Genomic DNA, 14,325 nt, shown 5'->3' with positions numbered 1-14,325 from the left:
GTGAAATGAAGTTGCAGTCATCGTGCAGTTGGCACAGTTCGAAGGGAATGGGATTCATCTCAGTTTAGTTAGAAAAACCAAAGGAGTTTGATATCAGGGGCTGCAAAGTGTTTGGCAACTTTTGATGAGGGCCACACGAAAGCTGCTTCCATTGCGGAACAGAAAAAGCAGGAACAGTGACATTAAATCCGGATTCAACTTCTTGAGACAGACGTTGCCTGTGAAACCTGAGGCGTGGTGTCCCGATCTGCAAGGTGCAATTTCCAAATGTTAGTTTGATGAAACAACGTATGTAAAGTGCTTAGCAAGTGAATGCTCAGAGACTTGGTTTTAGCAGTCGAAGTGTCATCAGTCTAAGTTTAGCAAAGCGCTTTACAGGTTCACTAGCAGTAAATGGGTGACAGATGAAGAAAATCAATTTTAGGTGGAGAAACGCCGGGTGGTTGAGGTTGGATGCGTTTTAGGGAAAAGTCAAAATGTTAGGTTCCAGATGTTAGCCCGGCTGTTTTGGAATGGTCCATAGCGGGCCACTGGTTGTATGTCGTCATGGTGCTGTGGGTAACTTACCTCCGTGATCTTGAGTAAGCGGATCTCATCTTCGACATTGGGTTCTTTATTTGTAAAATGAGACAGCTGGACCAGATGGTTTTCTGAAATTCTTTCTGTGGCCCAAATTAGAGCTAAAAGGCAGAAAATAAATAGCTAACATTTGTTGATACCTACTATGTACAAAGTGCTGTTACAAGCTTATTAGATGATCACAACAAACCCATGAGGTGCACATACTATTACTATCCTCATGATACAGATGAGGAAACAGAGACTGAGATGTCAACCTTACCAAGGTTCTCGAGCTCACAGTAGAGCTAGGGTTTGGATCCCTGTAATCTGAGTTGTTAATAGCTGTGTCAGACTGCCTTTTGAGAAGAGAGGTGTTGTGCATGATTAGAGGTAGCATTGTATTTGTTAAGATGGTAGTCTTTGGCTACACTCAGGTGGGTGACCATGGAAAAGATAATTTACTTATTTAAATAGCTCTTGTTCCTTATGCCTTAGTTATGTTCCTCATGCCTTAGTTCCTAGATGTTTATTCTCTCCATACCTTCTACTTTCTGTAATTAAATGACCAAGAAAAAGTCAAGGTTTGTTCCATTAACAAAGGCTAGGTGTGGATAGCTATCAAACTTCATTGTGATGTTTGTAAAATGTTTTGAAAGGTCTGACCCAAGGAACCTCAGAGCTAATGGAGCTAAGGCAGGGTTAGGATAGGCGGAGCAGCCTTGGCAGCTTGGATTCATTTCTGTGTTCCCACACTTGGGATGCTATCCCCTGCCTTCATGTCAGAATTGTGTGTTGAAGCAAGAGGAGTTGAAACTGAACTTTTAAGAGCACATTTGACGTGGAATTGGATTGATGTGATGGCAACTACAGATAAAAAGATTATAAACCTGAAAATCTTGTGTTAAGTACCTATTATGATGTAATGCTGAGCTAAATGTGCTCCTGCAGATGAGCAGTTTGAGGTCTGATCTGACGTTGAAAGAAAATCCATGGCGAAAACACTTTAAAGAACTAAAGAAAACTGTTGTTCCACACATCAATAAATCAGGAGATTTAGATGATGCACACGTTTTGCATTAGACGGCCCCAGGGGTGCAGTCTCACATGTTCTCTCAGGTTGTGTGGTTTTGCTGTAGCGCTGTCCTTGTGGCCCTGCTTTTGTACTCTTGCCCCAACCTCAATCTGGAATGTACTTTTAAAGTAATTTTTGCTTCAATAATCCCTTTCCACCTTGCTTTACTGCCCCCCTCCCCCCGCCAGTTTTCACTTTTTAGATGAAGTCAAACCATGGAGTTAGGCATAAAGATTCTATTGTCTGGATTACATGTGGCCAAAATTCCAGAAACTGCCTTCTATTTCCATACCTGCTGCATTGGTCAGCTTGGAGCACTTGTGCTTTTGGTGGAAGACTTTTTGGTTTAATATTTGACTAAACATAAGCAAAAGAATAGCCCATTCCTGTGCTATCTTTGATTTCAAAATCAGATTGTTGGATAGATGGTTATTTGTTGCTTTGGCTTTTATGTTATGTAATTCTTCTTAGCTGTCTTAAAATTGTTTTAGCTGTATTTTAAAAAACTGAATATTAGACACTTGAAGTACTTTAAAATAATTTAGCAAGGACAATACCAAATTGCAGTGTACTGCTGGCTGTGTAGTCCCAGTGTCCCTTTTGTGTTTGGCTGTGGCCTTTGCCATTTCTCAGACCTGCTTAGCTAGATCAATGGTTGGACTGACGACACCTGCTTAGAAATGTTTTCTTTTCTCAGGGAAGTGGCCCATCAGTTTTTCAGTGCTAACACTCTTCTTTTTCAATTCCAGATATGGTAATTGAATGGAGAGGAATACTTCTTGAAGTGTGGTCTCCAAACACTTGTAATAGGTTAAATAACTGTATAAAAGAAATTTTGAAAAAAAAAAAAAAAAACTTAGTAATCAATTTATTTGGATTTATGTAGACCTACTAATATATCCTTTCTCTGAAGTGTAGAGAACCTGAGAATTAAAACCATGTGAAAGAGAGATGGGGGAGAACAGCTGTAAGTGGGAAGATGCTAGAAGACTTGGAAGTAGGTTTATTAAGCATTTTAAAATTGATTATATACCATTTGTAGTTAGTGTCTTTTTAAATAATGCTATGTATAAGGGCTGTTTGGTGTCTTTGTTTTTTAGGTTGAATGATTCTTACTTGAGAAGAAGTTTATACATATGTAAATTGGACATTGTATTTCCATTTGTACACTACTACCTGAAATGTCACATAAATTAATTGAAGCTGTGAGGGTCTGTATAGTGTACTCATCTTTTGATTGTGATGTCAGTTCTAGGAGTAGGTAAGCTTCTTTAATAGGTCTGAGTTCCACTGGTTAGCATATGGAGATGTAATACTCATGCCTTGGTTGTAGTAGATGTTCAGTTAGTTCTCGTTTGAAAGAGTAACAACATCGACTAGATGGGTCTTAAGGCTGCTTCAGTATAATAGATTGTATTTGGCTAACACATCTGTTTTCAGTAATAGAATGCTAGCATTATTTAGTAAGTGAAATACATTGAATATGAAATGTTAGCAATATAACATAATTTGTTTCATAGGCATCTTTTGCTCTAATAAAATGTTAATATTTATTTTCTTATCTACATCCCGATTAGTCTATTTTGATTTAACTATAATCAGGAGGTGACAAGTGGAATTTTTTCATTTATTCCATATGCATGTTTCAGATATCTAAATTTTCTTTTAAACTTTATTTATAAAAATTAAGCAGTATATGTAAAATATTGCTTTAATAATGAATTTTTAAAAAATATTTTATTTATTTGAAAGAAAGAGTTACAGAGAGAAGTTAGAGAGAGAGAGGTCTTCCATCCATTGGTTCACTCCCCAATTGGCCACAACGACTGGAGCCAGGAGCCAGGAGTTTCTTCTGGGTCTTCCACGTGGGTGCAGGGGCTATCCTCTGCTGCTTTCCAGGCACATTAGCATGGAGCTGGATGGGAAGTAGAGCAGCCGGGACTTCAGCTGGCACCTGTATGGGAGGCTGGTGCTGCAAGCTGGGGCTTTAACCTGCTACATCACAGCTGTAGCCCTAATAATGAATGTTTTGAAAACATTTGTTTTCATCTCTACCATCATCCTTTATATGAGCTATTTTATTTTGCTATGTTCTTTTTAGCCATATTTATATATTTTACATAATTTATGTCAGTGAATATATAATTTTATAAAAAATTTTTCCATGTTGTTTTAGTTGTCATGATTCTTTTTAGTAGCCATGACACTAAAAATTACAACTGTAATTTACCAGACTCAGAGTGGATAGTTTTGTTGTTTCTAATTGTAATTGTAATTGTCCCTAGGCTAAATTCCTAGGGGTAATAAAATGCTCAGTAAAAGTTTTTATGAATCTTTATTATACTGCTTTCCAAAAAAGAATAGGTAAAGTTTGTGTCCAGTATTTATGTGTTTTCCCATGCTTCTTTGCTAGCATTGATCATTATTTACCTTTAAAAAATTTAATAAATGTACAATGGGATTTAATTTTATGTATTTTTTAATCAAGAAGCTCAACATTTTCTATTGTTAATTTAATCATTGTAATCTATTTGTACTCTTTGTTCATTATTTATCCAAAGTTATTTACTTTATTCTTAGAAACCGTAAGGCGTGTGGAAAGGGTCCTGCTGGGTTGGGTAATGTGACTACATAATCATTTTTGAAAAACAATCTAACATTTTATTCCTCTGTGTGTCTCTGTTTCTAACTTTACCTTATTGTAGAACATTCATCAAGGATTTGGCATCCACGGCCCAGAAGTTTGTTATCCAAGATGATGAATGCTGACATGGATGGTATGATCTTCATTTTCCTTTTCGTAATGTTACTGGTTTTATGGACTTTTGCTTATTAAGCAATATAAAGCAGAGGAGTAGTATTTAGAAGACTTGGATTGTGGCTCATTTACTTATTTATATCTCATCTAATTTTAGAAAGGCTCTAAGGCAGCTTCCATTCCTTAACTGGTGATGTTGACAGGTCATGTTTATCTTCACCCTCTTGTCCTCATCTGCATTGTGGGGATGTAACCTTTTCATTGCCAGGGCTCTGTACAAGTCAAGTAAGATAATATAGATGAAGGATTTGCAGTTTTAAGTACTACTCAAGGCAAATGATACTTACTGTTAATTAACAGTACTTTTTGAACCTTTTTATTACAGCAGTTGATGCCGAAAATCAGGTGGAACTGGAGGAAAAAACACGACTTATTAATCAAGTGTTGGAACTCCAACACACACTTGAAGGTTAGCTTACATTTTGTAGTTTTCTTGAATGGCATCCAGTTAATTGGAATTTTAAGCATTTATGTTGCTAAATTTTGTTAGTGTGTATAATTTTTAAAGGGTACTTGTAAAGGTCTTATTCTTCCACCTCTTCTGGCCTGGAGCTTTGGATGGTGGTTTAAAGAACAAATAGTATGCTTCAAAAAGGAAGTCAAATGATGATCCCAGGCTTCCCCCTTTAAGGGTTAATATAATGCTTTTTGGTACAAGAGCCCCTTGTAAGTCCTGCATTGTTACTACCTATACTCTAATAAAGCTTATAGTAAAGTAAAAACAATATATCAGGCTTAGAGATTAAAAGAGGGTTCATCTGAATTTTTTCCATTTTCTGAATGTCTTGGTAAAATTCATACTACCCCACAAGTATCTTTTGGCTAATTATGAAGTTGTATTTTTGTGTTTTTTGGCACCATAGAAAATATCATGTCTCACAGAACCCTCCAGAGGCTTTTATAGAGTTGTTAAAAGCCAACATCTATGATTTCCAGGGGTACTTTCAGACTCAGGTCACTTCTGCCTCATACAGTCAGCCTCAGCCTGTCTCACTTCCCTGCTGTTCTTTTGGCCTGTCAAGCATGCTTCCACTCAGGGCTGTAGCAGTTGCTGTTGGCCTCTGCTTTGATCTTCTTCCCGTAGTTGCATATCTATCTGGCTCATTCTGTCACTTCTTTTAGGTCTCTAGTAACCCTTAACCTTGCCTTTTCTCCAGACCAACTCATCACTGTGTGACACTGTATTTGCTTATTTAATGTTTGTATCCCCTAATGCACATGTTCCCATAAGTACTTTTTTGTTTGTTTGTTTACTGTTGCCTTGAGAACAATGCCCAGTTCTTAGGGCACACCCAATACATATATTTGTTAAATGAATCAATGAAGATTTTGCTTGATCATCAGGAACTGCTGCTTTTTAATTTCATGCTAACATACAAATACAAAATGATCAGTTGCTTGGAAACTAACTGCCTATAACTATGAATGCAGCTGGGTTAACCCAATACATATTTTAAACATTGCTGGCAAAGATGTTATGGTTGTATGTGACATGAACTAGAATTTATGTTTTAAAAACAGTCTTAAAAAATAATCATTATAAAAATTAAGTGCTTAACACAAATACTGTTTAAAAACATTTGGTCTAATGTAGAATCTCTAAAAATTGTTGTCAAGTGATTCACAGTTTGCTTTTTGCTTTAGCTTCTCTAAAATAATCTTAGGATTGAATAATCTTAAGCATTTTGTGATACAGAGTCATCACCATCAAATTATTGATAATGGAATTTTTATTTTTTTACATAGATCTCTCTGCAAGAGTAGATGCAGTTAAGGAAGAAAATCTGAAGCTTAAATCAGAAAACCAAGTTCTTGGACAGTATATAGAAAACCTCATGTCAGCTTCCAGTGTTTTTCAAACAACTGACACGAAAAGCAAAAGGAAGTAGGGGACTGATGTCCCTTCTCTTTCATGGAGTTGCTGCTGACCTTTTTTTTTCCTTTAAAACTTCGATAGATTCCAAAAGTTACAGTACTTTTATTTGTGGCTTCACTGAATATTTCGGAAGATAATGTCAGATGTAGGCAAAATTAACTACTTAACTGGAGATTTCCACAAGTTTGTGTATTATGTTAGTCTATGAAAATGTGCAAATGTATTGTAGAGACTTTATAATTAGAATCGCATATATTTATGACACTTGAAGATGAATGTTTTATCGAGTTTACTTTGATTTATAGGCTTAGCACTGTCTTTTATTATAGGCTTAGCAAGATATACAAGAAAAACCCACCATGTTGTGAAAAAGTGACCAAAATCATGTCCTGAATGCACAGCTTTATGTACCTGTCCACCATGTTGTGCCTCTGCTCCATTTGCCTCTTCCTTCCCACTCACTTCCCCAAGGAAAACAGTTTGACATTTGTAAAAGTAATTTTAATAGTTAATCATCTATGATGTAATCTGAACCCTAATTGTTGAAACTTAACCAAAATAAGATACTTTCTCAGCTAGGGCTTGTCATTTGTGATACTTAGTAATAAGATAGGATTGCTGGTTTCTCTTTAATCAATTAAAAACAGATGGAGGCTAAAAAAATGACTTTTCCTTGAAAGTAAATTGTCATGAATTTTAAAAGCTTCCTTTTGTACAAGATAATCTACTTGGTATCTGTAAAGATAGGCGTCCTAGTCATGTGTGTGCTTAAAAATAGAAAATCTTGAGGGAAAATAAACTAGGGTGTAAAAGTACTTGGTAAAACAGTAGTGAAACAACTCCAGATGTTTTCACTCGAGAGTTGTGTGATCTCTAGTGCAGAGTACATATTTTGGGGAGTATATTTGAAAATGGATTGTTTGACCTTACATAAGCCACCACCAGAAGAGAACAGTAGAAAGAATTTGGTCTCAAGGTTTATTTGTAGAACCCAGCAGATCAACTGCAAAACTCCTTGAGTATATTAGTATCAGAATTGGGAGAATTTCACGGGTGCACTAATTGATAACCTTGCTCAGTATTTTATCTTACTTGTTCTCCCAGAATTTTCTGTAAAGTCAACTTGGTTTGCAGAGTTTTCATTATCCTTTAACAATTTTTAAAAACTTAGTTTGTAGACTGTTTGGTAAGGGAATAATCAATGTCAGAAGTATTATTAAAATGTTCTAGGAAAAGAGATCAAATAATATAGTTTATGATTACTAGATTGGACTACTTTTAATCATGGAATAACCTTATTGTAGAAGTGTAAGATTTGATGTATGAATATATAGTAGTTACACTACAAACATTTTGCATCCCTTTTGTGACCTGATTGACAGATATTTAAATTGTGTTGCAATTCTGCTTTGCTGTTTAATAAAAAGCTGTTTCAGAGATTATGTGTGTTTTGATACAGTTGTTTTAAGTAAAGTGGGGTACATAGGGAGAGTGGGGGATCCAGGGTGTTCAGTGCCTCAGGGTAAATAACATATCTTATTTAAGGTAGTCAGTTACTGAGTATCTAGAGGAACATTCTTTTTATTAATATAAATATTATTAGTTATTATACATTGATGAATAATACATGAAAATCACTCAAAAGGATCCAAGATCTCCAAGGAAAAGGGATATATTTTTTAGGCTCAGCTGCCATAACAAGAGACCCAATGATAAAAAAATTAAGTAAATAGCAGCAGTCTGCCTCACAGCTGCTGGTTTCTGAGGTGAGCATTCCAGGCCAGCAGGCTTTGTTGCATGTGATTATTTACAGTTATTGAGGATGCTCTGCCATTGCAACCATGGCTTCAAAGTCATTCTAGTTATCACAAAAATTTTTAAAAGGGTTATTTATTTATTTGAAAGAGTTACAGAGAGATCTACCATCTGCTGGTTCACTCCCCAGATGGCCACTGTGGGGAGCAGCTCGGACTAGACTAAGTTACTGGAATTAAGACTTATTCTATGCATCTGCTCTCCTACAATATGGCGCTGGGAGAGGAGAAAACAGCTTCTACCCAGCTGCCTCCAGTTCAACCAATAAACTGTAGGACTTGCTCCTGATTGGAGAGCAGCGTACTCGGCGTGTGGGCAGCCGAGTTAGGATTGGCGGAGGAGGACTATAAAGGAGGAGAGAGACGGCATGCACCGGGAACATCTATGGGGAACATCTAGCTGAAGGAACACCTGTGCAGCCCCCGAGAAGAGCCGGCCGGCGGTGTGCCGCTCCCCTGCGGAAGTGGGGAATGCGGCCAGGGGGAACTGCCCTTCCACGGAGGTGGAAGGGATAGTAGCCAACCCGGGAAGAACCAGCAGCAAACCCGGGGAGGGCCGAGCAGACAGAAAGAACAGCGCAGGGTCCTGTGTCGTTCCTCCACGAAGAGGGGGAGCGACATAATGGTGCCGTGACTCGGATATGAAGCCTAGGCAGGGTTTAGTGTCGTTCCTCCGCGAAGAGGGGGAGCGACATAATGGTGCCGTGACTTGGATATGAAGCCTAGGCAGGGCTTAGTGTCGTTCCTCCACGAAGACGGGGAGCGACATAGTGGTGCCGTGACTCGGATATGAAGCCTAGGCAGGGTTTAGTGTCGTTCCTCCGTGAAGAGGGGGAGCGACAGCCACAATGGTCTGGGCTGGGCCAGGCTGAAGCTAGGAGCCAGAAGCTTCTTCCAGGTCTCCCATGAGAGTAGCAGCGACCCAAACACTTGGGCCATTAGTGGGGAGCTGGATTAGAAGTGGAGCAGCCAGGTCATGAACTGGGGCCCATGTGGGATACTGGGATCACAGGCGGTGGCTTTACCTGCTGTCATAATACTGGCCCCTAGTTACTACAGTTCTAATTTGCAGAGAAAGAACATGTGCGTGTACACATGTAAGGTTTTATGGGTTGGACTTGAAAATGGCCCATGTGTCTTCTGCCATTCCAGTGGTGTGGAGACCTGGTTACGTCCAGACATGAGCTGTTGAGAGATGCCCTGACTACCAAGCTACAAATTCCAGCTACAATGTTACTATGGAATAAGAGAGGATTTTGGTGACAGCCAGCAGCCTTAGTTACAGCCTTCTTCTTTTGCTAAATATGTGTGCACAACCTTCCCTCACATAGAAAATACTCAACACTCATCCATTACTGACTCAGTGCAAGATCTGGCTTTTGTAAGGTCCATTGAGGTTTAGATGTGGCATCTAATAACCTGACCACCTCTAAACTGTTAGGCAAGTCATTTGCTCTTATCCTTGCCCTTGACCGTTTCCAATGTGATGGGAACAGGATAGCCAGATACAAAGGAATAAACACTCAGAGCAATTCTGGAAAACTGGGCAACTGAAGCTTGGATCCCTACGAGTGAAGCTCCTTGATAAGCCCCTGCTCTGACCTCTGACGGGGGTTCCCCTTGTTCTCTCCGGGTTTTTTCTCTGAAAAGTTACTGGTGCCTGTCATTTTCACAACAAGTTCACGTTTCTTTGGCAGTACAATTCCTCGAAATCTCAAGCTATTTATAAGCTGGCTTCATATGCCAGAAACTGCTACCAAGCTCCTTTCTAGACCGAATTCTCAAAGTTTGCTGCATTTCTTCATAGGAACCAGCCTCCCTTTAACAGAGAGCATCTTCAGATGATTGAAAGTAAGACTGCCCTGGGAATGCTGAACCAGCTTGTTACAGGGATCCATCCCTTTGCCCAACAATCGCCAGAGAAGTCTAATGGGCTTTCCCTCACCTTAAAAAGCCGCCTGAGTCCCTTTTGCCATTCAGGGTCTAGAAGCAGCTTCTAATCCTGTAAAGTTCTTAATATCTGAACGTTTTCCTCTTCCTTTCTCTGTTCTTTCTGTAGTACTTTACTAAAAATACTAAGCAACAGTCAGCCTTCTTAACATTCTTTTTCCAACCAGGACTGTCAGCTTAATAGGGGACAAAATGTCTGAAATGTGTGTTCCCCGTGCTTGTCATTTCAGTGGTTAGCCAATGCCACGTTTTCTTTTTGCTGCGGCATCGCCTCACTCGAGGATGCCAAGTTCTCTATTAGAATGTAGGTGGTACACTGTGCACAAGGACTTGTGTAGTTTCTAACAAAGGCTGCATTTTAGGCTCCTCTGAGCCCTGTTCTACAAGGTGCCTCATTATTGGGCCCTGTATTCAGTCTGCCTACTCCAATTTTAACAGGAATGCTGCTAAAAACCATTTTAGAGATTCTCCCACTCTCCTTATATGATCAGCCTGGTCTGCCTTCAGCAAGACTGTTTAACACTAATCCTCCTAAATTGGTTGCCTACCCATGGTAATTTTTCACCCACTGAGCCACTCACTTTGCTTATTGGCTGAAAGTCCCTGGGTGTTTTTGCTGCATTTGGAGCTGAGCCATTTCTTTCCCTGTACTGCAATAGCTTGACATCTCTCACAAAATAGTCCTGAATGAAGTCTTCTTTACTATTTTGGCAAGTATCAAAATAACTGTATTCTCCAATGTTTCCTAGTTCTACCTGCTGGTGGGATGATGATTGGCAGGGAAAACCAGCATATTCCTTGTGGGCTGGATGTTTTACATCCTCTCAAAATTCATATGTTGGAATCCTCACCCTCAATGTGATGGCCGCAGGAGGTGGGGCCTTGGGGAGATCATTAAGACATGTGGGCGAAGCCTTCGTGAATGGGATGAGTTTCCTTTGGAGAGAGACCTCAGAGAGCTCCCTGGCTTCCCCGTCTAACACATGAAGAAAACAAGTCAGCACTTGTGACCAGAACCTGACTGTGTGGTGGCACCCTGGTCTCAGCCTTCCAGCCGCCAGAATGGTGAGAAATAAATGCCTGTTGGTTGTCTCAGTCTCTAGCAATTTCTTAGAGCAGCCTAAAGGAGATTACAAGACCTCCTTTCCCTAGCAGTGCTTCCCCCAGTGACTGACACTGCTGTCCCACCCAAGCGTGTCTCTGTCCCCTGTGGACATTACTTACAGCAGGATACCACAGCTCACGGTCACCACATTGTAGAGCCAGACATTTCAGAATTTCAGGTTTTTCCGATTTCAGCAAGTATTATGACTGAAATACTAGTATAGTTTGGGGCAGGACCTGTAATCATATACTTTAACATTTCTGCAGCAGAATACATGAGTATTACTACTTATTAGGAGAAAGAAAAACACTATATACATAAAAGCCTGTCAAGGTCAGGTCTGGCTACCAAATGAGGTTTGGTGCCAAAATGATGAAAAAACCTTCACCTCTCAGAGACTCTTGTGGATTTTGGAATTGTACTCAGAGCAACAAGCTTTTATAGAAAAGTAACCAAAAACATGTAAGCATTTAGTTCTAACCAGTTAATAATGTTGTGTCTCTATGAGAAGATTTCAAAAAGCTTCTGAAGAATGGAATTAAAAGATGTTTATTGGGGCCGGTGCTGTGACATAGCAGGTAAAGCTGCCTATGATGCCAGCATCCCATATGGACTCCAGTTCGAGTCCTGGCTGCTCTACTTCTGATCCAGCTCCTTGCTAATGTGCCTGGAAAGGCAGGGGAAAATGGCCTAAGGCCTTGGGCCCCTGCAGCCACATGGGAGACCTGGAAGAAGCTCCTGGCTCCTGGCTTCGGCCTGGCCCAGCCCTAGCTGTTGCAGCCACTTGGGGAGTGAACAAGCAGATGTAAGATTCTCTCTCTCTCTCCACCCCCCATAACTGCATTTTGAATACATAAATCTTGAAAAAATATTTTGATGCAAAAATTTGAAATACATATTTTTCATAATACACTTTCCATGAACTTTCTTAAGGCCCCCCCCATTCCTGTCCATTACTCTTCCCCTGATCTTGTCCTTTTTCTAAAAGAGAGACTTCATGATTCAAAGCAAAACAAAATTGTTTAACAAAGAGATTATTTAAAAGGCAGAGTTGAAATAGAGAGCAAGCGACTGAGAATGAATCTTCCATCTGTGGGTTCACTCCCTAAACAGCTACAACTGCTGGGGACTGGGCTAAGCAGAAGCCAGGAGCCATCATGATCTGCCATGTGGGTGGCAGGGGCCCCAGCACGTGCATCATCTTCCTCTGCTTTCCCAGGTGCATTAGCAGGGAAATGATTTAGAAGTGGAGCAGCTGGGTCTTGGAACCGATGCTCACATGGGGTGCTGGCTCTGTTTGCAGCACAACACGCCCTGCAAAACTGATCTCAACTGTAGAATGTAAAGCCTTTCTGTACTTTGCTGAATGATTTCCCCCCCTATTTTCAGTTAACACCCTCTGCTGGTTATCATCAGCTACTTCTTCAATGAGGACATAACTGACAGTGCCAGCACATACCATAGATCACTTTAAAGACCTTCTGTCAGAGCCAGCGCTGTGGCGTGGCAGGTAAAGCCACTGCCTGCAGTGCCGGCGTTCCATATGGGTGCCTGTTCGAGTCCCAGCTGCTCCACTTCCAACCAGCTCTCTGCTATGGCCTGGGAAAGCAGTAGAAGGTGGCCCAAGTCCTTGGGTCACTGCACCCGCATGGGAGACCTGGAAGAAGCTCCTGTCTCCTGGCTTCTGATCAGCACAGCTCTGGCTGAGGCAGCCAATTGGGGAGTGAACCAGCGGATGGAAGACCTCTCTCTCTCTCTCTGCCTCTCTGTAGCTCTGCATTTCAAATAATCTTTTTTTAAAAGACCATCTGTCAATCATTTCAGAAGACAATGATCTAATTGCTTCTTAGCTACTCAACTTGGGACTCCAACTATGGTTTATTTCACTTAGAGATTAATGGTACTTTTTATTTTAATTTTGTTTGAAAGGCAGGTGTGAGGAAGGGAGTGGAGATAGATGGAAGTGGGGTGGGAAAAGGAGGGAGAGAAAGAATGAGAGCGAGAAGTCTTCCATCTGCTGGTTTATTCCTCAAATGCCAGCACCAGCCAGAGCTGGGCCAGGATGAAGCCAAGAGCTCAGAACTCAGTCTGGGTCTCCCACACTGGTGTCTAGAACCAAAGTACTTGAGCCATCACCTCTGTCTCTTGGATGCCATTAGCAGGAAGCTGGAATTGGAAGTGGAGTTGGGACTCAAACCAGGCACTCTGATATGGATGCAGGCATCCGAAGTGCATCTTAACTAACCACTTTGTCAGACTTGCCTCAATGACATTTATAAGACAAACTTACTAAAACAAAGACTTTAGCTTCATCTGTAAGCAATGTAAGAGAGAGGAACGTTGAGGAGTGATGACAAACTATAATAATACATTGTAGTCAATTGCATAATGTATTTGTCTTGTTTTAAATTATTTAAAGTTGCTTGTCACGTGTTTGCTACTAAAACTTGAAAATACCAAGTTGTACAAAATATGTGTACTGTATTCATTTAACAAACACCAAGAAGACACCGTGTTAGGTGTGAAAACATCATTTGACAGTTATCCCATTGCTCATCTCCTCTAAATCCACCCTCACTATCCCATGCAAGGTTCTCTAGAGGAAAACCCCAAATGCACGTTCTCCCATCAACGGCTGTCATATGAACTGTCAGATCAGAGTTGATTTTTTAAAAACAATTTATTTATTTGAAAGGCAGAGTTACAGAGAGGCAGAGGCAGAGAGAGAGAGACAGGTCTTCCATATACTGGTTCACTCCCTAGATGGCCACAATGGCTGGGAAGCCAGGAGCTTCCTCCAGGTTTCTGATGTAGGTGCAGGGTCTCCAGCACTTGGGCCATCTTCTACTGCCTTCCCAGGCTATAGCAGACAGCTGGAATGCAAGTGGAGCAGCCAGGACTCAAACTGGTGCCTTTATGGGATGCTGGCACTGCAGGGGGCGGCTTTACCCACTACACCACAGTGCCAGCCCCCGATCAGAGTTGATTTTAATAAGCTCCTCACAGCTGTCAAACTGTGGAAATGCATGGGGACTCTATACTCTGGGAAGAAATTACTGACACTTACATAGCATACCATCATGTCTTAATAACTCATCCATTTGTGTTTAAGTAGATATTTTAGCTGTC

At 40.5% G+C, this 14,325-nt stretch overlaps 1 protein-coding gene across 35 annotated transcripts in view; it reads left to right on the top strand.

Annotated features, from left to right (window-relative positions):
• Positions 1 to 7,766, top strand: part of SCOC (short coiled-coil protein) — a 39,974-nt gene extending 32,208 nt beyond the window's left edge. For 4 of the 35 annotated variants that reach the window (XM_089302460.1, XM_089302472.1, XM_089302473.1 and 1 more), the window contains exons 2-4: positions 4,339 to 4,410; positions 4,780 to 4,860; positions 6,198 to 7,766. In XM_089302460.1, coding sequence (XP_089158586.1) covers positions 4,339 to 4,410; positions 4,780 to 4,860; positions 6,198 to 6,340 — 296 coding nt within the window. In that variant the 3' untranslated portion in view covers positions 6,341 to 7,766. Of the gene's footprint in view, positions 1 to 2,382; positions 2,444 to 2,546; positions 2,631 to 2,707; positions 2,895 to 4,338; positions 4,411 to 4,776; positions 4,861 to 6,197 lie in introns of those variants that run through there. The other 31 variants (XM_008267425.5, XM_002716950.6, XM_051819486.3 and 28 more) reach the window with 18 other exon arrangements.
• Positions 7,767 to 14,325: the final 6,559 nt, after the last annotated feature.

The sequence above is a fragment of the Oryctolagus cuniculus genome, chromosome 8, assembly GCF_051225735.1.
Source record: "Oryctolagus cuniculus isolate XC-2025 breed Fujian yellow rabbit chromosome 8, ASM5122573v1, whole genome shotgun sequence".
Classification (NCBI taxonomy): domain Eukaryota; kingdom Metazoa; phylum Chordata; class Mammalia; order Lagomorpha; family Leporidae; genus Oryctolagus; species Oryctolagus cuniculus.
This window is presented reverse-complemented; position numbering and strand designations above follow the sequence as displayed.